Below are 25,109 nucleotides of genomic sequence, written 5' to 3' on the forward strand. Positions count from 1 at the left end.
ATTAGCACAGATACTAAATGCAGTTGTATGTTAGCGGTGAGGAAACTGTGGCCCCAGTGCCCCAAATCTTTTCAGTATGGACCTCATAATTCATACCTTGCTGCCACAGCGTTGTACAAGAGAATGCACACAGCTATAATGTCCCCACCCAAAGAGCTTACAATATATAAGGTCATTACAGGGAAAAGACCACATGGCCTATCTTGCCTACCTATCCATCCAATTTACGTGGACCTTTCAATTCCCATCACTCCCTCAGAGATCCCCTGTGTTTATCAACCATGCTTTCTTGAATTCAGATACCAATTTCGTCTCTACCACCTCCACTGGGAGGCTGTTCCATGCAGCAACGGAGAAGGGAATTGGCTCAGGGTGTATGACTCTTAAAGGTCTGTGCTCTGACCTCTACAATCAGCGGGACAAACCCCCTCACCAGGAGTTCATTTGTGAAATGGCTGCTTTGGGGATTAGAGGTGGCGAGGCCTGCAGCTTGGCATACACTGGTCACCACAACTGATCAATCTAAGTTGGATTTGTGGGATACAAAAAGGTTATCAATAAAATCGATAAAGAGATGTGAATCTAGTTATGGTAGTGGTGACAAGAGCCCCCACACACCAGTAATCAGAGGTCACCAGTGTTTTACAGAGATTAAAAAAACAGAAGGGTGTGAGGTCAACTGAAGATGGGCAGGGTTTTGTTTAATAGAGGGGGGAAGCCCTGCATATAAAGCTGTTCTGGTAAAATGGCTGTCAAAGAAGGCAACCATCTCACAACAGACAGGTCGAATAATATTAATGGTATTGTTAACAGTCATCATAATTCTGAATTTGTACTTAAGTAAAGAGCTGTCACCTAATATCACTCCGTCAGGCACACTTTGAGCCAGCCCTGCTGCTCTAAGCCCCACCTCCAGGCCTGCCGGGACTGCTAATGGTGTTTCTGTCAGTGCCAAGGACCCCAGGCGTGGCTCACGGTGCCTTTGATGGCCGAGGTTTCTGAGAATAGGAACAAAAAAAAGGAGGCTTTTAAGTTCTGAGCCCTGCAGCCTTTCAGTGTTATATCGCTGGTGAGGCCTGCTCATCCCAGAGCAGGCCTCACCAGCGATATAACACTGAAAGAGGTGAAACGTTTCCCAGAGGAGTGCATGCTGCACCGATAACAGAGAAACGGGACCGATTTAACAAAAGGAGTGCACGGTTCACCGATAACCGTGAAAAGTGACCGACTTGTCCGTCCCGTCCCCTCATGTCTTTAATCTAAAATGTGTATCGAGAGGAGAGTCCAGGGGAGGAAGGACAGAGCAGAAACATTCAAATACCTCAAAGTTATAAATAAATGCACATGAGGCAAAGAAAAGAATTCTCCAGAACAAGGAGTCTATGGTATGAAGCTACAAGGGGGCAGACTCAGAAGCAACATGAGAAGTGTATTTCTTTGCTGAAAGGGTGGTGGATGCATGGATTGGCCTCCAAGTGGAGAGGGCAGAGACAAAACCCTAATGGAATTCAAGAAAGCCTGGGATAAGCCCAGTTAGGAAGAAGTGATCGATTGGGCCTATAATATTGTGACAGGAGGTGACACTAAGACCTTAATGGTAGTTGCTCTCCATTGCATTCTCCATTTAATCTGAGCACCCTTTGGTTAGCACAAGCCTTCCTGCACTCTTCTGCTATTCTGGGTGACCTCTTCCCTGGGATGGAGGAGAGGTCCTTACCTGCACCAAGTGCGCTTCCAGATGAGGACAGTGGCCTTCGTCCACACCCAGGTACTCATGGAGACCCCAGTGCCGAACATCGCGAAGAGGTTGATCTTCTCCACCAGCAGACTGGGCCGGTTCTTGATCTCACAGTCGGGGATGGGCTTGTTGGTTTGAACTGCAATGGTCACGTTGGCCTCACAGCTGGGAAGAAGAGATTCTAAATCACACCCAGGGCCGCCATAGATCAAGTAAGGACCTGGGGCATGGCAGTAAGCAGGGAAAAGAGACAGACAAAACTGTGCATGGAGCATTTTATCTACCATTAGTTCCTACGTCTCTATGCTTTTTTATTTTATGGAAACATACTTAATTTAAAAAAAAAAAAAATCTTTCTCAAGATTTGATCTAGGTCTGCTCAGGAAATACATGTTGACTTTTGCTGGTCCAATCAAAAAACTGGAATATCCACCGAATGGAGCTAAAAGGCACATGGGGGGGTATGCATGGTGATAGCGATTGTCTGTTTGAGAGAGAGTGTGTGTGTGTGTGTGTGTGTAACACTGTGCGTGAGTTTGAGTGTGTTTGAGAGTGTGTGAGTGAGTGCTGTTCTGGGCTGGCCCAATGACTGCTCAGTTCCTGGGCCTGCATTCTGTTTCTGGGGCTGTGGAAGCCACGGAGGCACTGATTTCGGACCCTGGGAAAGAGACCTCACCATTGCCCAACAGTAACATCCACTGCAGGCCCAGCGTCCTGGGTGGGCATTCCCCTCGGTTTTTTAGCTACCCCCCACCAACTCGCAGAGCACCGCAGGCACCACACTGGTACAGAAGAACTTTCTTGCTGGGGTGACCACTGGATACACTCCCAGAATGCAGGCCCTTCTGGGGGGGGGGGGCGAGGGGGGGGTTGTTCAGTTCTGGTGGCAGCGGTAGCTGTCAGTAGGCAAGGCCTAATTCTGCTCACAGGCCCCAAATCTCGCACAGGTCTCCTTTCTAGAATAGGAAGTCTGTGGGGAATGGAGGAAGCTGTGTGCATACATGCTGGCTCGTGTCCTATTCACTGACTATCACCAGGCCCAGCTTCTCTCACTTGCAGAAGAATAAGGGCGAGGGGAGGCACCAAAGCAGCACGAGGGAGGGAGAAGTACAGTGTGAAGGCTTGGGCAGGCTCCTTCAGTAAAAGGATGATTTCCATTTCATCTGTGATGCTGCGGGCCTCGCCTACCTGCTAGGCTCAGGGTGAATGCAGTACGGGTACTGCAATGACTGGGCTAACATGGGGCGAGGGAGAGGTTTAAATGTGGGGATAAACCCCCTTGTGTGTGGTCTGAGGAGGGGCTGGGTGCACATGAGCTAGAAGCCCACAGGAGACAGCTGGGGGAGGGAGAAAGAGGAGGGTACTTTTTTTCCTCGTCCGGCACTCTTGTGCGAATCAAGCACACTCTCCTTGACACAACAGGACGACGGGCTCGCCCCATACTCACAGCACGTACTCCCGGAAGCTGCGCTCCCACTCTGCCTGGTTGAAGAAGTCATAGAAATGGCAGCCAAACGTGATCAGCACAAACCCAAAGGCCAAGAAGCCGAAGATCCCTGCGACGAGAAACCCAGCGCTGCAGGTCAGTTAACACGTCCCAGGTTTTTCACACGTCGGGCCATCACGCACCTAGAAACCCGTTCCCCGAGTTCAGGTTACCATCGTCCCACACCCTGTGGTAACTTGGGGAAAGGGTCTCTAGAGACAAAATGCAGTGGCGGTTGTCCAGCATCTGGTCCACCACCCTCCTCTCAGCTCATATCTGCCTGCTGCTCCCCTCCCAGCTCACATCCGTCCAGCATCTCCTACCCCCCCCCCACCCCCTGCCTTCACCACCATCACTACCTTCAGGACTGAGAAAATCTATGCATTCAATAACAAATGAGATCAGAATAATTTTGTATAAGCGCTCCCTCAGCGATGATGTCTGGCTAAGATTTAGTTTCAGAAACTACACCTCAGACACTCAATCCCTGACGTACGAAGGTTGAAAGTATCAATTATGAATGCGGCAGTTTGCATGCCGGACTTTTTTTGCCGATATCGCACAGAAATAAACGTGCAGGGGAAAACTCCAAAACACCGCGCTGGGTCACAATGCAACCGAGCACGGGCACCTCATCCCTGTCTTGCAAAACAGCCATTGATTGGCTGTTAAGTTTTTGCTTAATTTTATGTTTGAATTGTTACTACTTGATTTGGACGCTTTTGGCTGCCTTTTCACTTGGTTACATTTGATTATTGCATGTGTTTTTTTTATTGAATTTCATGAAATAGATGGGGTCTGAAGCAGCTTTCTGACTGGCTGAAAAACACCCCAGACTTGGTTTTGACTGCTTGGGCCCTCAAGTCTATTATGTTCCAGACTGGAAAAAGCTGATTGGTCAAAAATGCTGTCAATCAAAGTGATCAAGGTTCTGTCACAAAACCTTCAGCGGCCATCTTGCAGATCCAGCTGTCTGAGACAAAAGGGACAATCAATCCTTCTTGTTTTCCATTTTTACACAGTTTCTTTAGGCGTTTTCGGGCTGCTGGGAACCACTGGGTCCCCTGAGACGCACCCTTCCACGCAGGCACATTTAATACTGCTCAAAGCTGTCTTTGTGATATCGAGGAACCATCCATCACTTAACCAAATCATTTATAACTCTGGAAAGCTGAGATTCATAGCTTTCTGATGATTAATGACGCAGATCTGTGGGACAATTGAGTCTACAGAAATTCTCAGTTAAGAGTGGCACTATCAAAAGCTTTGGTGGTGGGGTTTGTTTGGTTTTTTTTTCACATTGACAATAGTGGGATATTTCCCTTGCTAAATGTGGAATAATTTGTTGGGAGCAGCAAACACTGCCACCCCCTCCTCCCGGGCAGGCATCAAAACAGACTGCAAAGGGTGCTGGAGACCTCTCTTTCTCTCTGGGAAACCCCACTCACCAGTCTCTGGTGGGGGCGGCATTGTAAACCTCATTCCCTGCGTCACATAAAAGGTTCAAGTCCCCATTAAGCAGACGCCTTATTGCCATTAACGAATGCATTCATTCCGATTATTTTTCACGCAGGGTTACCAGCACCGGGGCAAAGTTCAAACTCTCCATGCTGGGACAAAGTGGGCCAGAACTTTCTACCCATAGACTCTGCATCAGTTTTCAAAGAGGACGTCCCGTACGTTTGTGCCTGCAGACATTTGCACCTGCATTTTTGGGCGAGTCGATTTTTCTTTGGAAAGTAACGAACATAGATCGCAGTTTCGAATCTCTGCGTGTTAATTTTCCCATCCTGCCAAAAACACATCCCCAGGCACGTCTCCCCTAGGTTCTGTTAAATGTCCCACAATGTGCGGACTCTTGGCCATATCGAGGGAGGGTGATTTGGTCAGGTAAATCACTATGCACACGTGACTGAAAATTGCACTTGCTGGATCTAAATTCTAGGAGCCATTTTTCCACAGTGTTAATGCTCTTCACTCATTCAAACTATTAGTTTTCTTGTTAGCAAAACAAAACATTTGACTTTGGTGAAAACTTGCACTAGTTCAAAACTGCACAAAAGCTCGATTTACATTATTTTTGTGGAACTTTGGGTGCAGTGTTTTCTTTGTAAAGTGTCACTAAGAAACACACCCACACCCCTAACAATAACACAAAGCTCCTTTTACACACACACACACACACACACACGAGTATGCAACGTATAATCAGGATGCACACTCAATTAATTCAAAATGCTTCACACAGACAAGCATGCAGCATATAACTAGAACAGACTGACCCATTTCTAACTCAAAGCATCACACACATAAGCACGCAGCATATAACCAGGATACACACTTACCCAGCTCTAACCTGAAGTGTCACACACACACACACACAAGCACGCAGCATATAACCAGGATACACACTTACCCAGCTCTAACCTGAAGTGCCACACACACAAACACACACAAGTATGCAACATATAACCAGGACAGACTTACTCAATTCTAACTCAAAGCATCACACACATAAGCACACAGCATACAACCAGGACACACACCTAGCTCTAACCTGAAGTGCCATACACACACACACACACACACACACACACACGAGTATGTAACATATAACCAGGATGGACTTACCCAGTTCTAACCTGAAGTGCCATACACACACACACACACACACAGACGAGTATGTAACATATAACCAGGACGGACTTACCCAGTTCTAACCTGAAGTGCCACACACACACACACACAAGTATGTAACATATAACCAGGACAGACTTACTCAATTCTAACTCGAAGCATCACACACATAAGCATGCAGCATACAACCAGGACACACACCCAGCTCTAACCTGAAGTGCCATACACACACACACACACGAGTATGTAACATATAACCAGGATGGACTTACCCAGTTCTAACCTGAAGTGCCATACACACACACACACAGACGAGTATGTAACATATAACCAGGACGGACTTACCCAGTTCTAACCTGAAGTGCCACACACACACACACACACACACACACACACACACACAAGTATGTAACATATAACCAGGACAGACTTACTCAATTCTAACTCGAAGCATCACACACATAAGCATGCAGCATATAATCAGGATGCAGACTTACCCAGCCTTAACATGGTCTCATTGATTTTACTGGCAGCTTTTTCACTTAGGAGGCCAGGATGGTTACTTTTAATTGAAAACAAGGTCATTACGCCTGCGAAGCAATGTATAAAAGAAAAATAAGAGAGGAAAAATCAGGAGCCATAAAAGCTAGAACTGCTCTGTGCCTCACAAAGGTGATCATTAATGACATGGCATCACTGCCTCTGGCACAGGATACACGTTGGGTCACAGGTTCATACCCAGACCGGCGCCAGCATTCTCAGAGCTCCCCGTAGCGAGAGGGGACACACTTCTCTCACAAACACACCATTCCCTGTATCCCAGCCCAGTGCTTCTGCACACGTCAGGGGCAGAGAACCATTCCCAGGCTCTCGAGTCAGACACTGGGAGTTTCTCTCCCATTCCCACTGTCAGAATTTGGTACATTCAAGTCATCGCTAGCATAAAACTGACAGACAAGAGACATGCAGGCAACGCACCTCGCACTAGAAAGTAACCCCCGACGAGCAGCACCAGGCCGATGGGAGCCAGGACAAAGCCAGCCCGGTAGTGATAATTCTTGTACCCCACAAAGCAGATCCCACTGACCGAGTCGCCGTCCACCTGTCCGAAGCAGGATAGAAAACAGTGTCAGTGTTCGGTCGTGTCACCTTTGTGTCCCTTCCCTGAACCATACCTGCTCCTCGCACCGCATCGAGCATGCTCTCTCCCCACAGTCCCCCTCTTCTTTACAACACCCAGCGCCACACGCTGGCCAGAAAGGAGCAGTACATCAGCATTTTCAGATGAGCAGAGCCTGGCACTGGGGGGGGGCGGGGGGCAATAAGGAAGCACAGAACGTGGAGGCGACACTGTGCCATCGGGAAAACGAGGGGCAGGAAGATCAAACTCATGATCAGGGGACACCCAACATAAAAAGCATAAAACGTTACTAGACGCAGCGGTTAAGAGCACAGAACAGACAAACTCTGCTGAAACCAGTTTTTTCCTATCCGCCCCTTAAGCAGATCACTTAAAACCTCAAGTGCTCAGATTCAGAGTTGGGAGGCCTTTGGGGCCGAGGCACTGCGGGCGTATAAATTATCTCGGGTGCAGATAGCCCGTTACTGTGCATGTAATAATCCAGTTCAGCATTACGTTCCCTTTGTGTGGCAAAAAGCCAACCCAAACTGGGAGTGGGACGTGGTTATTTGACTTCTCTTTTTTTTTTTTTAAGAAAGTAAGTCTTCACAACCTCCTTGCTTTGCCTTTCGGCCAGCACCAAGTATCTGAAACTCAAAAATCAGAGGATTAGGCAGGTCAGGGCCTTGGGTTCCACAGGCTGTTGCTCTCACCTTGTTTTTCCCCCATCACCCCCTTAGCATCTATCAGGAGCAGGCATTATCCTCCTCTCAGGGACACAATCCGCGTCCTTCTACACACCGAGGGCAATTCTGATCGGGCCGCAGAGCTGCAAAACCTGTGGGAACTTTTTACCCGCAGACCTTGTAGCTAATTTTAAAAAGGGAAGCTACGTGTCTCGTTTCCCTTTCAGAAACTGGTCCAAGCAAACTGCGTGGCTGCAAAATCTGTGTGCAGACATTTAAGAAGTGCCATGCTGGGTCAGACCAAGGGTCCATCGAGCCCAGCATCCTGTCTCCGGCATCGGCCAGTCTGAGACATTTGGAAATGCCCAGCAGATCCTAATGGGGAGATCTACTCCAGGTGATGAATCCCCAAAACGGCTGCAAACCAATGCAGCATAAATGAGCCGTGGAACTTGCTGCAGAAAACGTGGTTGAGGCTAGTGGAATACTGGAGTTTTAAAAAAATTCAGGCAAGTTTCTGAAGGACAGATCATATACAATTATTAGGCAGATACACTTTGATTTCTCCCCCTCTAAATTCTTGGGAGAGATAAACAGAAATAAGACTTTCATATTGGGATTTGCTGAATGTTTCTGTTATGATAGAGCTTGGAGTTCAGATTAAGGATGAGAAGGTTAGCATCCAGGATGAGGTAGGCTAGAATACTTGGTTTGTTTCCCCTCGCACCTGAACCCAAGGAGTAGGACTCAGGGAGAATATTAAAAAGGGACTTACGGCTTGGAACCTTTCCATGACAAGCCCGATGGAATTTGTGACAAGGACTAGCACACAGTCAACACCCCTTCAGTAATGTGTGTACATAGGTGAGGTGGGGGCCACAAACCCCATGTCTTGTATAACAAACTCAGGTGCAAGGTGCAAGACAACTGTCCCACTACCCTGGTGCCAACAGCCCTCCAATCATCATGGTCAACAAGGTAACCCACCAGTCACAAAACAGTCAACAAGGCACCACACATGAGCCACTCAAAGATCAACCTATGAACCGAGAGACAATCTGACCTATGGAGCAAATGTCTATATCACAAGGAGATTTTGGGAAGCAAGCTAGATCTCCAACCTGATCCCCAGCTACCACCAGCAGATATACCAGAAGACCTTGAGGCGGCTGAGACGACCCCCAGACCCTGAGAGCCATCCTGCAAGGACTTCACCTCTAGCCAAGGTGCAAGGCCTTCAAACCAAGAGGGTGAGAGAGAGAGAGAGAGAGCACAAAGGGGATAGATAAGTATAAACACTGTGTTAACAAGCGTGGGCTACACTTTATCCTTTATGATAATATCAATAATTCACTCATAAACCATAAGAAGCTTGTGTGCGAGTTGCAGCATCTATAATGCTCATACATCCTCTCTCTCTTGTCCCATCCACACGTAAGCCTGCTCACCAGGCATTTGTTAAATCTGATAGCACCTCTAACAGATAATTGCCCGTGGCACTTGCAGGTGACCTGGACTGGCCATCATCGGAAACAGGATAATGGGCTTGATGGACCACTGGTCAGACCCAGCACAGCACTTCTTGTGTTCCTCTACCCTGCCCTGGGAAGCACAGCCTCACAATATGGGGGGAAAAGAACACGCATTGTGAAAGAGTGCACCCTTTTTAAATCGCATCCATTTATCAGGGTAAAAATCACTTTATACATTGTCCACCCCATCCACTCCTCAGAACGTCACTTACAGGACTTATTATACAACCTATCCTAGGAGGGATTACCAGGGAGTGGTAGGAGGGAATACACTTGTTTAACTTTCCAGAAAAGATCAGCGTTCAGTTCACGTTTCTTTTTTTTTTAAGTTACCTCTCTCATTTGAGTAGGGGTTTCATTAATTTTTTGGACATAAAAATCCATCCAGGGCTTGTCTGTGTATCACTACACCTTTATTCCTCGGCACTGGTGCTGAAAACGCCAACAGTGCAACGGCAGAGATCCGTCATGGAGCATGGAGAGGATAATCGAAGTTGACTATAAATCTGAAGAATGTTTACCCCTGAAGCATGCATTTTTTATGCCAAAACGCTGCAGTCATAGATGAGATTTGTTGAAAGATAAAGCAAATGAAAGGTGAAACCTACACCGCTGAAAAAAAAAACATATCAGCGAGAGTCTGAACTTCAAGGCATACTTTGGTGTTGTATCACATTGGTTGCTTAACAGCATGATAGACTTTTGCCACTGAAGGTTGTATAATTTTTGATCAAGAGAAGTATCAAGAAATATGAATGTTTGAAGAGATTTGTTCTCATTTACTGTTTGGATTTTCTGTCCATTTAATCATCAAGGACTACGTGGACTTCTTGTTTTCTTAAATAGCAAGTATAAGAACTAAAGATTTTTGAAGTTAAAGAGTCTTCAAAGTGCTGATTAGTATTTTACTTTAGATATTTGTATGAATATTTGATCTTTATCTCTTTTAGTGTTATCTTTGGATACTCAGGGATATACCATATCCTGTACATATATATTTTTTGGGGGGAATAGAAAAAATAAGCATATGTTTTACTGTTCTTTTTTTGGGTATATTGTGTACAAGAGAAGTGCTATAACAAGTCTGAGCAATGGTCGATGGAGCCCAGCATCCTGTCTCTAACATGATGAGTGTGCCTGAATAGAAAACCAATATGGAGAAAGGCAACTGACCCAGAATCCTCTGCTCTCTTAGCCTATGTGTCCTCCAAGTGACTTGCTGAGCCTGACCTGCAAGAATTCCCAGGACACCTGGACAGGCAGTCGAAGCTGGCTCCATACTGTGATGCCTAATTATAGGGTCACACAAAGCAGAAGCCAACTGAGGGAACTTCAGGCTAGACTATCACAATAGATGCACTCTTTCTCAGGGGTTTCTATAAACACAGCCTCAGATGTATTAATTGCCCTGACCAGCAAGATTGTAACAGAACAAAGGACTATCTAAAGAGTGATGGTAAATGGGCCCCACCTGGGAGAAATACTCAGGGTTAGCTTAGGGATAAGAACATAAGAACATAAGAAATTGCCATGCTGGGTCAGACCAAGGGTCCATCAAGCCCAGCATCCTGTTTCCAACAGAGGCCAAAACCAGGCCACAAGAACCTGGCAATTACCCAAACACTAAGAAGATCCGATGCTACTGATGCAATTGATGCAATAAATTGCAGTGGCTATTCCCTATTGACATGACAACCTACTGACATGACAACCAATGTAAATTATTCTGGGTAGTTACGCACTCTAGAATCTTCTAACCCAGTACAATATTGTATGTTATCTATAAAAGAAGGATCGCTTCCTGTATACGATGAGATGCTGGTAGTCAGTTTGTTAGAGACATGGCATCAGCATCTCCCAAGAATACTTATATTAATAAATAAAAAATTATGCTTTCTACAAAAATCTGAGTGTTCTTGTATCCCTGGACATAAGCGTCATAAAGAATGACCTGGTGCTTAACAAACAGTGGCCAATGTGGGTCTCTTGGAAGAAGTACTGAATAGATCCTAAAGGGGGAAGACACATTTCTAGCTCCTGGCAGCAGGAGGTGCTGCTCCCCAAGTTAATGGACCTCTTCTCCAGAAAACTGTGCAATAAAATCAGTTCTCATTGCTCATTAAAGTTTATGAGCTTGACTGGAATTTTGACTTCAATGTAAATGGTTGGATGTATCAATTGTGCAGAATGTAATAAAATTGTAAATAAATAACTTTAGTTTAATTTTTAGGGATCGGTCGCACTGTCGCTTGCTTAAGACCTTCAGGCATCTCTCCAGAGTTAAAAGACTGATTAATGATGTTAATTAATATTATATCAGCAGATGACAATATCGCTTATTATCATCCCAAATGGTTAAGGATCTAAATCACACCTCTTTATCTTAATCAATGATACGACCTAAAAACATAAGAACAAAAAGTTGCCATACTGGGTCAGACTAAGGGTCCATCAAGCCCAGCATCCTGAGTCCAACAGTGGCCAATCTAAGTTACAAGTACCTGGCAAGAACCCAAACATTAAATAGATCCCACGTTACTGATGCCAGTAATAGCAGCGGTTAATGGACTTCTCCACGAACTTATCCAAACCTTTTTTAAACCCAGCCACATTAACTGCTCTAACCATATCTTCTGGCAACAAATTCCAGAGCTTAATTGTACGTTGAGTGAAAAATTATTTTCTCTAATTAGTTTTAAATGTGCTACTTGCTAACTTCATGGAGTGTCCCCTAGTCCTTCTATTGTCCGAAAGAGTAAATAGCCAATTCATATTTACCTGTTCTAGACCTCTCATGATTTTACAGACCTCTATCATATGCCCCCTCAGCTGTCTCTTCTCCAAGCTGAACAGCCCTAACCTCTTTAGCCTTTCCTCATAGGGCAGCCATTCCACCCCATTTATCATTTTGTTCGCCCTTCTCTGTATCTTCTCCAGTGCAACTATATCTTTTTTTGAGATTCAGTGACTAGAAATGTACACAGTATTCAAGGTGCGATCTTACTTCTTGCAACCTTCTACTAGTTAAAGGGATAAAAGTGTCCCACTTCCACTCCAGTAAATCATTCTTGTTATTACTGACCACCAGATGTAACATTCCCTCCTCCTGAGCACCAATATTCTCTGTTTTCTCTTTAAAATAACATGCTAATTTCTCTCACCATACAGGAAAAGGACATGGAATTCATTGTCGAAAATATATTGAAATCCTCAGCTCAGTGTGCAGCAGTGGTCATAAAAGTTAATATAATATTAGGAATGATTCAGAAAGAAATGGAGAATAAAACAGAGAATATCACAATGCCTCTGTATCGATCCATGGTGCAGCTTTATCTTGAGTACTGCATTTATTTCTAGTCACCCCATCTCAAGAAAGATAAAGCAGAACTAGAAAAGATACAGAGAAGGGCGACCAAAATGATAAGAGAGGATGAAGCATCTCTCGTACGATGAAAGGTTAAACAGGTTAGGACTCTTCAGCTTGGAAAAGCAATGATGGACAGGGAATATGATGGAGGTTCATAAGATTCAATACTGTATTGAATCGTATTTATACTACAATTAAACTACTTAGTTGGACTTTGACGTTTGTAATTATTTATTGAATATTCAAGAAGTGAACAGGATTTGCCTCATTTCACACATCTCCTTTCTGTTTTGCTGCTTTGTGTGTGAAAGGAAAATTGGTTCCTAATTTTCATTCCTGTAATACCACAGATCAATCCAGACAAGCGGGTTTTATTCATCCCTACCAGCAGATGGAGGTAGAGAACAAAACTTTGGGCACTGCCACAATACGAGAGTGCCACCTGCAGTCCCTCAGTATTAATTAATACCCAAGCCAAGATAAGAAAAATAAAGAGCGAACAAGGCTCCCAACATTGATGCCCCTGACCAACTAGATAACCATGCAGAAAACGCTAAACCTAGAAATTGAAGCCAAAAAATGGTAAATCTGCTTTGCAAATAAATACAGCAGTAGACCAAGCAGTCTTTCAACAGAGATCCTCAGGGTGGGCCTCTGGACTGATCTGTGGTATTACAGAAACGAAAATTAGCAGGTAAGAACCAATTTTCCTTTCCTGAACATACCCAGATCAGTCCAGACAAGCGGGATGTACCAAGGCCCTCTTACACTGGGCGGGAACCCGAAAGACCCGCTCGAAGAACACTCTCTCCAAAAGGGGCCACCTCCGGGGCCCGCACATCCAAACGGTAATGCTTGGTAAAAGTGTGCAATAAAGACCACACCGCGGCTCTACAGATCTCTTGGGGAGACACCAGTTGACGGTGCCTGAGCTTGAGTCAAATGCGCTCTAAGACCCACTGGAACCGCTCTTCCTTTTGATGCATAAGCTACAGAGATCGTCTCTTTCAACCAACGAGACAAAGAAGCCTTAGATGCCTTTTTGCCCTTTTTTGCTCCCCCGAACAGGACAAACAAATGTTCAGAACGATGAAAAGCGTTAGTGACTTTCAAGTAACGTAGTACAACCCATCTCACATCCAAAAGGTGAAGTTCTCGTCCCATCGAGGGATCCCGAGCCCAATATGGACGATATCCAGAGAAACGGATCATGGCACGAAAGCGCCTGTAATTCCGAAATCCTTCTAGCCGAAGAAATAGCTACCAAAAAGACCGTCTTCAGAGTCAGGATCTTCAAAGATACCCAATTCACATGCTCGAACGGCAAAGGTCCCGTAGCACGAGATTAAGATTTAATTCCATACAAATGCGATGCAGAGGTGGATGGAGATGTTTGACTCCTCGTAGAAAACGCACCACATCCAGATGGGATGCCAAGGCCTTCCCCTGGACTCTCCCTCTGATACAACCCAAAGCGGAAACCTGGACCCAAAGGACACTATGGGTTAATCCTTTGAATAAACCCACCTGCAAAAAAGACAAAATATGGGACACTGACACCTGAAGAGGGTCCAATCCCTGTTGTCCACATCAGGTCTCAAACACCTTCCATACCCTGGAATAGACTAAAGAGGGAGCAGCGAGGTAATTACTGGTTCCGAATACCCCTTCACGTGCAATCGCCTCCTCTCAAAAGCCAGGCCGCGAGACAAAAGCGATCCTCCCGATCGGAAAATAAAGGGGCCCTGATGCAGGAGATCCGGTAAATGGGTCAGGCGTAGTGGTCCGTTCACTGCCAGCCACACCAGATCCATGAACCACGGACAGCGAGGCCATTCTGGAGCCACCAGAATCACTGACCTCGCGTGGCCCTCTATATGCCTGAGTACCTTTGCTATCTGTGGCCATGGAGAAAAGACGTACAGGAGGACTCCGGTCGGCCACGGACATACGAGGGCATTGAGCCCCACCGCCCCAGTCTCCCTCCGACGGCTGAAGAACCTTTGCGTCTTGTTATTGAGACTTGCTGCCAGGAGATCGAACTGCAGGGTTCCCCACCGTTCACAGAGAAGTTCCCATGCCCTCTGAGAGAATTCCCAGTCCCCCAGATCCAACTGCTGCCAGCTGAGGTAATCCGCCAGGACGTTGTTGACTCCTGTGACATGGGAGGCGGCGATTCCTTCGAGATGAAGATCTGCCCACTCAAACAGCAGCTGAGCCTCCTGCGCTAACATGGGACTCTTGGATCACCCCTGGTGGTTGATGTAAGCCACCGTGGTCGAATTGTCTGAGAAAACTTGTACCATCCAATTGCAGATCAAGGGTAGAAACTGCTCCAGAGCTCGGCGCACCACTCTCGTCTCCAGGCGATTGATGGACCATGTCTGTTCTGACGTCAACCAAAGGCCCTGAGCAGACCTGCCCAGACAAACTGTCCCCCAGTCCCGAAGACTTGCATCCGTGGTGACCACCACCCACTACGGGATCTCAAGAGGCATACCCTTCTCCAGACTGTTCCGCGTCATCCACCAGGCCAGACTGGCCCTGGCCGACTCCATCAGAGCCAGGGGCAGGAAATATTGTTACGACAGAGGATTCCACTGGGACAACAAGGCTCTCTGCAGAGGCCTCAAATGGGCAAACACCCAGGGCACCAGTTCCAATGTGGACGCCATCGAGCCCAGGACCTGTAAGTAATCCCAGACCTTCGGCACCTGTAGACGAAGCAGACATGCTATCTGCCCCTGAATTTTGTTCACCCTGTCGTCTCTAAGAAACACTCTGCTCCGCTGGGTGTCGAAACAGGCTCCCAAGTATTCGAGGTAATGGGAGGGGACCAGATGGCTCTTCTGCACATTGATAACCCAGCCTAGAGATTCCAGGAGTGACCGAACTCGCTCCACGGACTGCACACATTCCTTTAGTGTCTTTGCCTGTATCAGCCAATCGTACAAGTACGGGTGCATCAGCAATCCCTCCTGTTGCAGCGCCGCCACCGCCACTACCACCATCACCTTTGTAAAGGTCCGCGGGGCAGAGGCCAGCCCGAAAAGCAGTGCTTGAAACTGTTAGTGCTGTCCCAGAACCATGAATCTGAGAAAGTTCTGGTGCTCCTGACAGATGGGGATTTGTAGATAAGCCTCGGTGAGATCCAGAGATGCCAAAAACTCTCCTCCTCGTACTGCCGCAATTATGGTGCGCAACGTCTCCATCCAAAAATGTGGTACCTACAAACTCTGGTTGACTTTCTTTAGGTCTAGAATAGGTCGGAATGTGCCTTTCTTCTTGGGCACCACGAAATTGATGGAATATCTGCCTTGTCCCTGTTCAGACACTAGCATTAGTACAACAGCCTCCAGACTTAACAACCGCTGAAACGTTTCCTGGACCGCTGCCCGCTTGCTTCGGGAAAGACAACGCGACTCCAGAAAGACTGACCACAGTGGGTGAGAAAATTCTAAGGCATAGCCATTTCTCACCATGCTCAACACCCACCGGTCAGAAGCGATCTTGGTCCACTCCCCAAAGAACCGGGCCAGCCTGCCCCCGATTACCAGAGACGAGGAGTGGACCTGCCGGATCTCATTGTGAGGACTTATTGCCACCCGCACCCTGGGTGGATCCGCCTCTAGATGACCTTCCAGCTCCTCAAAAAGACTGTTGCCTATGCGAGGATTGTCTTGAGGCCGAGGCCCTCGCCTGACGAAAACGTCTGGACTCCCGAAGCGAGGCCGAGAAGAGAAAGGTTTCCAGCCAGATTTTCGATCCTCTGGCAGGCTATTGCCCTTCGTCTCTCCCAGCGACTTCAGACAATCGAGGTCCTCACCAAACAGCAGTTTCCCCTGAAAGGGCAGATTACAGAGCTGCGCTTTTGATGACAGATCCGCTGACCAGTTTCATAGCCACAAGTGTCGTCTGGACACCACCACCGACACCATAGCGTGGGCCGTGGTTCTCACCAGGTCATACAAGGCATCCGTGCCATAGGCAACCCCTGCCTCCCAGGCGGGCCGCCTGGACTGGGGAAAGAGTCGCGGAAGCCAACTGGTCCTGCGGCTTCTGGATCCAACACAAATAGGCCCGCTGCATCAGACTTACACATACCGCCGACCGCAGGCCAAGCCCCAGGACCTTAAAAGCTCGCTTGAGATGCACTTCCAACTTACAATCCTGAACATCCTTCAGAGCGGAAGCTCCAGCCACCGAAATAGTGGTCTTCTTAGTGACTGCCGAAACTACCACATCCACCTTCGGGACCTTGAGAACATGCAGATGGTGCTGCAGAAGCAGATAAAGCTTGGACATCGCTCTGCTAACTAGCAGACCCGAGTCGGGGGAATCCCACTCTCGGTTGATCAATTTCTGGATTTTCTTCGGAATTGGAAAAGCGCTGGGGGTCTCCGTAGGCCATCCAGAACCAGATTAACCCCTTCAGCATCTGAATCCTCCAGGGTGAGCTTAATCCCCAGCTCCTCCAGCACCTGAGGTATATGTGGGCGAAGCTCCTCTCTCTTGAAAAGCCGGATCACCCGCGGATCATCGCCTTCAGCCTCCGGACCTTCCAAGGTCCCCTGTTCAGTTTTAGAGTCCCCTGGGTCCAGAGGGGGACCCCCAATCGGGTCCCCATCCTGATAGGCCTCTGAGGAGACCTCATCCTCCTGCTTAGACTCTTCCGAATCTTCCGAGTCTGATTCCAATCACGGTCGGGAGGCAGAGTTCGTGGGCCCGCAAAACCTTTAGGGGGGATCTTCCCCGGCTTTGCCAAACCCATCGGGCCTTCTGTGACACCGCACTTACCTGCCTGCCTAGCCAGGAAGGCCTCATGCAGTAAAAGTATGAATTTGGGCAAACCCCCCCCCCCCCCCAAAGGGCGCTTGGGGCTGCTAGGGCCTGAGACATCCGGACCTTTTTCCCCAGGTCAAACCATGGGAGACAGGTGCAGCGAGGACCCCCTGGACCCCCGGGGAGAAAGCCCCCCTATCCAGCTCTGCTTCTGCGGTCATAGCCATTCCCTCCTGTGATCCCAGCGCCACCGCCGCAGTCCGCGAATGCCTCCAAGGCTTTGCTTGCCTTTCAGACCCCCCCTTCAGCACACTCCGCGCAGAGGAGGAGGTCATTAAGGCCGACCGACAGGCTACCACAGGCCCTGCAGGTCTCTCTGAACTGCTTGTCTGTCATAACAAGCACCAAGAAATAAAGCAAGGCAAAATAAATATCCAAACAGGCAATCCTATGCTTGCCGCGCTTCCATGCGGCCCGGATCGCTAGGGGGAGGAGCGCACCACACGGCAGCTGTCAAAACCTGAAGAGGCGCACCGCCCCAAGAATTTCCCGCCGGCGAGGTGAACAAGCCCCTGCCGCGATGAAAACTGCGCGGTTAGTTTGGGAGTACAGCCAGCCCCCACCAGAGTGAATCTTCCCCGACCGGGACCACCCTCCTCCAAATGATCCCCCAATCCGCCCACTTACTGCCCGGCCTGCACCCAACGATCTCGCCGTGGATTTCAGCCTGCCAGGCCGCACAGCCTGCCGCATGCTTCTGCTGTTGCAAAAGCAGACAGGGTACTTCCCTGTCCTGGGCAGGCAGAGGGGCTTCAGGCCCACCGAGGGAATCAGAGCACTGGCTGTCAGTGGTCCCGAGCTGAAGCTGGCCAGGGGCATCCAACCCCACATTCGCCCGGCTCAACCCAAGGGACAACCCTTCTGCGGCAGCCTGTCATCTGGGGAAGCAATTTTCCTTAAAATATCCAGTCAGTCAGTACTGCAGGGTTAGCACCTCTATCATCTGCTGGAGGTAGAGAAATACTGAGGGACTGCAGGTGGCACTCTCGTATATGTGGCAGTGCCCAAAGTTTTGTTCTCTACCTCCATCTGCTGGTAGGGATGAATAAAACCCTCTCGTCTGGACTGATCTGGGTATGTTCAGGAATTATTTTACTCCACTCGTATTTTTTGCATTCTGGAAAAATCCATAAACCATTATTAGCCAGGTAGGTTTGGGAAAATCTTTGCTCATCCCTGCGAATGAGCAGCAAGAAATAAATCTACTTGTGGGACCCGCCGGGTACGCGTATATGTTTTAAAGCTTTGCTTTGGCATATAAAGCCATGTATTAGGAGAATTACTATTTATCAAACAGACTGCAGTGGTATGATCCGGTAGGTACTTTACATTTTTTGTTGGCTCTTCCTCCGACAGCATCTTATCAACGAAAATTTACAGTTAATAGTTCTTTTTCATTAGCAGTTCCCAAGTTATGGAACTCATTATACCTATGAAAGTGCACTATGGAACAGATTATTTAAAATTTCAAAAATAATAAAAGCTTTCTTCTTCAAACAAGAATATGAGGAAAAGGTGGAAGTCTAGTGAGAATTTTAAATAGCAATGTTTTTGTATTATTTTATATTAATGATTTTAATGTACAATGTAATTTGTCTGATGTTTTTATATATTGAAATTTATGAATGTAAAAGATATAATTCGCCTTGAAGTTGGAATTGGCGGAATATAAAATGGAATAAATAAATGAATAATAAAAATGGTGATTCCCAATAGAGAACCCAGCATTGTGTACACATAGCTTAGATTATTTTTCTCTATGTGAATCTCTTTGCACTTGTCCACATTAAATTTCTTCTACCATTTAGATGTCCAGTTCCCCAATTTTGCAAAACCCTCCTCAGTTCCTCACAGTCCACTTGTGTTTTCCCTACTAGGAGGTTGAATATCCCTGTGTTTTCTGAAAATGTGATCGTTTCACTCATTGCTCCCTTTTCTATGGAATACTTATTATTTAACCTCTAAAATGTCACCTCTTTCCCAGGTACTTCCAGCAAAATATTCCCCACCTTTGGTCTTTTTTCTTGGAGAAAGATTAAAGTAACGTCCTCATTTCTCCTACAAATCTTCTCCCAATTGCAAAATTTACCAGCTAGGATCTTTCAGCTACAGCACAGAACAAGAAAACCACCCCCTACTCATTTCAAAAGGGTTAGGGGAACAGTTATCGGTTATCATGCTGTCAATCCCCTGAACTCTCCTGTGACTTTCCACATGAGGCCCGGTGAAACAAGAATGCACTGTTACCTGGGCCACTGCCAGGATGGCAACCGTGAGGACAAAGGGGATGGACCAGGTGACCAGGTGGAAGTAGGAGGTCCTCCCCGAGAGGGGCTGGTAGGTGGTGCCCAGTGCTCTGAAAGAGGTGTGCCATGCGTAGGTCAGCATGACAAACCAGATGACGCCGGACATCAGCGAGTAATACACAATGATGAAGATGATGACACAGGAGAGGGTCTCGTTGGAGCTGTGGAGACAGGGGGGGGGGGGGGGGGAGAAGCGTTACTGGATTGGATTGTGGCCGATTGCTCCTCCTTCCCAACTGCACGGTGTGGTGCCCAAGTATGGCAATGTGTGCCGCTGCAGAGAGCAACAGCCACCAGGGCCGGTCCTTCTCGGTTTCTGCTTCTTGGGCAAGGAAAAGCTGACTCCTCTATTTCATTTTTCATCTTAACTAAAAATTTCTTAAATCGCTCATGCCCAAACCCTGAGCGATTTACAAATATAAAATCTAGAATAACCGTTGGGGGTATCGTGAAATTGCATGGTTTAGAACCAAACTGAACACATGTACTTCCAACGTTGAGTGGGGGATTCTGTGCTTTACTTGTTCTGAATTGGACTGGTTTGGGGTCACGTTCTTGACAGACTTTAGCTGATTCAATGAAAGGGGGGCCATCTAGTTGTTTCAGGGCTCCTAGATATAAAACTCTAGCTCAGGGCTGGCCAACTCCGAACCTTAAGAGCCCCAAACAGGTTTTCAGGCTAGCCACAATGAATATGCAGGAGATAGATTTGCATACAATGAAGCCAGCACATACAGACCTCTCTCTCATGCATATTCATTGTGGAGAGCCTGTAAATCTGGCCTGTCTGTGGCTTCTGAGAACCGGAGTTGGCCACCCTTATTATAGGGGTCCATATTCAGTAGTAGGATTAGTGGCCAAGTTATCCAGCTAATGTCAGCCAGATTACTTGTCCTGGATATTCAGTGAGATGAATGTCCTACTGAATATCCCCGATTTAAGTTATCAGGCTAACATTGGCTGGATAACAGTAAACGTAACAGGATATTCTTTTGAATATCTGGTTATGTTTAAAGCTATCTGGCTAATCTTAGCCAAATAACCTGAGACTTTACTGACTATATTCAAAGGACTATATAAGTGCTGAAGCATTTAAAAAAAAAAAAAAAAAAAAGCATGCAACCCAAAAGGCCCCAACCAGCCCCTCTCCTTGTGGGGCTGAACCTGCTGCCTGCAACTAAAACTGCCCTGCATTGCCTGGTTTACTAAAAAGAGAGTCCGGGGTCTGTGATGGTCTCTGTCCTTTCCCTCCCCTCACCCCCTCACTCCCTGGTCCCCTCCTGCATCAAACCCGGGCCATGGTAGGAGGCTACCACGATGTAATTATAAGGTACAACAAGAGCGGGAGGAGAGGTGGGGGGGGGGGGGACCAGAAGGTTGAGGGGCTTTGAATAAACAAAAATTGGACCAGGGGGTGAGGGGGAGAGAGCAGACCCCAGCCTCTATTTTTAGTAAACCAGGCAATGCAGGACATTTTGGGGAGCAGACGGCAGGTTCAGCCCCGCAAGGATGGGGGCTGGTTGGGGCCTTTTGGGTTGCATTTATTTTTTTCCCCGTTAGCCTTACTCACTTAACTGGATATTTTTTGAAGATATCCGGTTAAGGTGGCAAGTTATCCGACCAGCCCCCTCATTTATCAAAATGCACTTTCGCATGCGATAACACCATATTGTATGGTGCGATGCAAATTTGAAAAACAGGAGGAGTGAGAGAGAGAGAGAGAGAGAGAGAGAGAGAGAGAGAGAGACTAGCTATAATGTCTTCTGCCTAGATAGGTATGTGTATACCTATGGTAGGCCCACCTAGTAACTCGAGGTGAGGTTTAGGTATTAGTGTAGGGGGTTAGGGGCCACTTTGACATTCAACGTGAGACGTACGAACAGAACAGTGGTCTCGTGAAGATTTGATGGCCTTCGGAGTGAGGAAACTCACCCAAAGATGAGATTTGGGCAATGTTCTCTCCACCTAGCTTGATGTTACCCAGGTAGAGAGTCCATCAAGCTAGGTTGAGAGAACATTGCCCAAATCTCATCTTTGGGCACGCAGGAGGGGTTTTAAGGGTTACGCACATATATTACGCGCGTAACCCTTTTAAAATCAGCCCCTTTATGCGTGTAAATGGCTTTTGAAAATTGCCATTACAATATGTTACATTTACACATGTAAGTCCTTTTAAAATTACCTCTAATATTGGCAAATATAAACTGTTCATTTCCAGGGCAGCGGTTTTAAAATGTTCATATCCCCCTCCAGTAATATTTAGCTCATACTTGTGCAAAGTCTACTGTGCGACTACTTTAAACCCTGCTTCTCCTGCTCCTGTAGGGTCTCAGGAGGGTGGCACTTACGTGGGCTCTCCAAGCCTCATGGTGCCATCAGCTCGGCACACAATCTCCCTGCGGGCTCCGTCCATGAACTGTGCCAGCCATCCGATGCTGCCCACAAAGAAGCAGGCGTTGATGTAAAACAGGATGACCGCCGGGTAGCGGTTGGAGTTCTTCCAATCGGACACAAACGTGACCTGCAGTGATTGAAAGGAAGACGTGGAGAGACCTCAGGATGTGCTTCAGTAGATCAGCACAATGAGAGCAACATTAAAACTATTTCTTCAAGGAAAGAGCAGTGAATGCACCGAATGGACTTCTGGAAAAGGTGGAGGAGATAAAAAAACAATAAAACAATGGTATGTATTTATTATTTATTTGAAAATTCTTATTAATCACATCTCCAACCCCATAGGGTTGCCTAATAAATAATAAAAACAGACAAAACAACCTACCCAATTCTAGTAAATAAACTACGTTTTAACTTTCTTACAGGAACCTAAATACATTTCTCTCAGCCCTGACTTCCAATGGTAATGAATTCCAAAGCATGGGGGCGATGACCAAGAATGCCCTTGCTTTCAGCCTTCTTTGATCAACAATACGGACTGATGGAACCACCAACAATTGACATGGACTTGATCTCAATTGTCATCTTGGCCCGTGCCAACTCAACTTATCCTTCAAATATTTAGGACCCGACCACTTCACTGCATAAAAAGTTAACATCAGGAACTTAAATTCAGTTTGTGCCCTCACCAGTAACCAATGTAATGTTCTAGGTACAGAAGATATAGACTCTCTGATCAACTGGAGAGCACCCTTGTTGCCACATTCTGGACCACCTGCAATCTATGGATGAGCCTCTCGGAAAGCCTCATACATAGACTGTTACAGCAGTGCTGATGAGACATAACCATGGCATGAATAACTATCTTAAAGGCCTGATCAGTCAAATATGGGTATAACCTTTTATCAATTTCAATTTCCAGAATGCCATGCGAACACATCACAATCTAAAGAAAATCCCCTATCTAGGTTCAGTCCTAAATCTCTCACAGATTCCACTCCTTCTACCACGTCTAACCCCACCGTCAATGGAACCAGTAATGTATGAAACATCATCCCCCAACCTTTAATAACGCTGTCTTTTTAATATTCAGAATTAGCTTATTTTCTGTAAACCAATCCTAGATCCTCACCATTGCTAAATTTAAATCCCAGGAAAACTTTAACCTCTCCTTCCCCAAAGGCACCTCGATTTCACATCATCTGCATTCTAGTAATCCCTCAGTCTCAACTCATCCAGGACTCTTCCAAAACGATGCACAAAGATATTAAACAATAAGGGGGACAACAGTGGACCCTGAGGGAACCCACAATCAAATGTAATGGCAGATGACAACTTCCCATTCCCGAAAACCCTTGAGGAACCATTTGATAAAAAAAACTGATCCACTGCCGAGCCTTCCCTCCAATTCCCAACTGCACAGAACATTCCAATAATATCCGATGATATCCACCAGATCAAAAGCAATGTACAGACCTGACAGAAGCAAAGCCACCTCACGACCATTATCAATCCATGCTAACAGATCATCACTAGGAGAAACTAATACCATCTCTCCGTGCTATGATACGCTCCGAATCCCGACTGAAAAGAAAACGGCCAATAGTTTGTTCCAAAATAGTAGTTAACTTTTGCGGCCCTGGCCGCGAGCACCGCGACCAGGCCCTTACCTCCTTGTTCCCGGACCTACTCCTGCCTCCGGAGCCCTGGCTTGTGATGTGTTTGGCGGCGACCCCGCTGGGGCTGCGCCACCGCGAATGTGCCTGGCTCCTAGGCGCGCGCATGCGCACGCCACTTGGGCACCTTTCTAGCCCGTTTCCCGCCAGTGGTGACTCCGCCCAGTTCCTGAAGTCAGACGCCGCAGCCTTGATAAGCCGGCCGCAGCCATCCAGTCCTTGCCTTGCAACGGGTTAGCTTCCCGGTTTCCTGTTGCGCTGTGCCCCGGAGTGACTCGCTTGGCTTCGTCGCTCCGTTCCTGCTACAGTGCCTGCTTGGTTCCTGTTTACCTGCTACAGTTCCTGCCTGGTTCCACTACCCGAGTCTTGCTACAGTTCCTGCCTGGTTCCAGTACCCAAACCCAGTTACAGTATTGCTACTGTCCTAGTCTGGTTCCAGTTACCTGTCCTGATCCACGACCCGCCTAAGTCCCAGCGGCCGGGCCCCTACGGGCTCCTCCCGGGGGGGCTTCGGCTTCCAAGGGTGAAGCCACCTAAGTCCCAGCGGTTGGGCTCCTACGGGCTTCTCCCAGGGGAGTACCAGCTTCCAGGGTAAAGAGCATCTACGTCCCGCCTGAACATCTGCCTCCCAGCCTGCTATTCATTAGAGACATTGACCATCTATTCCCAGTCTCCAGCAGGTCGGCCCAAGGGTCCACTAAACAGAGACTCCCACAACAGTTAACTGCAAAGTGACTGCTTTTCCGTAAGCTTTGCCACAAAAGAGATATTCAAAACTGCCCTTAACTCTAACTTTCTAACTTGTTTTTCAAAATAGGATTAATAATAGACGAATCAACGGCAAAGGACACGATAATAATCTGTAGCAGAAACAGCAAACCCTCTTCTGACAGATTCTTCATCAACTTGGCTGGACAAGGATCTCACTCAACAAAAGTTGACTTTACCATGGCCAACAACTTCTTGAATTTGAAAAAAGCAAAGCTCTAAACTCACTTGTACCAACATTACCCAAACTGTCATTACTCTTCAATTTTTTTCCAGCCAAATCAGCCGACACCACATCTGTCTCCGTCTTAGTCCTTAGAGCAGTGGTCCCCAAACTTTTTTGCACCAGGGACCAGCTTCAAGCAAGACCATTTTTCCATGGCCCGGCAGGGCGGGGCAGGGGCGGGGCTTTGGTTATATGAGGGCGGGATTATGGAGGGGGTTGGATTTTAGTGCACACTTATCATTTAATTATGACATTTATAATGTGAATGTGACTCAACTCACCATAGGTTCTCATATGCATGGCACACTGACCCATGATCGTCATGGGGCTA

General features: G+C 47.1%; 1 protein-coding gene across 2 annotated transcripts in view; it reads right to left on the bottom strand.

Moving 5' to 3' along the window:
- Positions 1-25,109, bottom strand: part of SMO (smoothened, frizzled class receptor) — a 52,226-nt gene that overhangs the window by 4,635 nt on the left and 22,482 nt on the right. For both annotated transcript variants that reach the window (XM_029615447.1, XM_029615448.1), the window contains exons 4-9: positions 22,063-22,235; positions 19,656-19,875; positions 6,840-6,963; positions 6,359-6,451; positions 3,186-3,294; positions 1,718-1,903 (exon numbers count right to left, since the gene is read on the bottom strand). In XM_029615447.1, the coding sequence (XP_029471307.1) occupies positions 1,718-1,903; positions 3,186-3,294; positions 6,359-6,451; positions 6,840-6,963; positions 19,656-19,875; positions 22,063-22,235 (905 nt within the window). The remainder of the gene's footprint in view (positions 1-1,717; positions 1,904-3,185; positions 3,295-6,358; positions 6,452-6,839; positions 6,964-19,655; positions 19,876-22,062; positions 22,236-25,109) is intronic.

Source organism: Rhinatrema bivittatum, chromosome 9 (genome assembly GCF_901001135.1).
Source record: "Rhinatrema bivittatum chromosome 9, aRhiBiv1.1, whole genome shotgun sequence".
NCBI lineage: Eukaryota > Metazoa > Chordata > Amphibia > Gymnophiona > Rhinatrematidae > Rhinatrema > Rhinatrema bivittatum.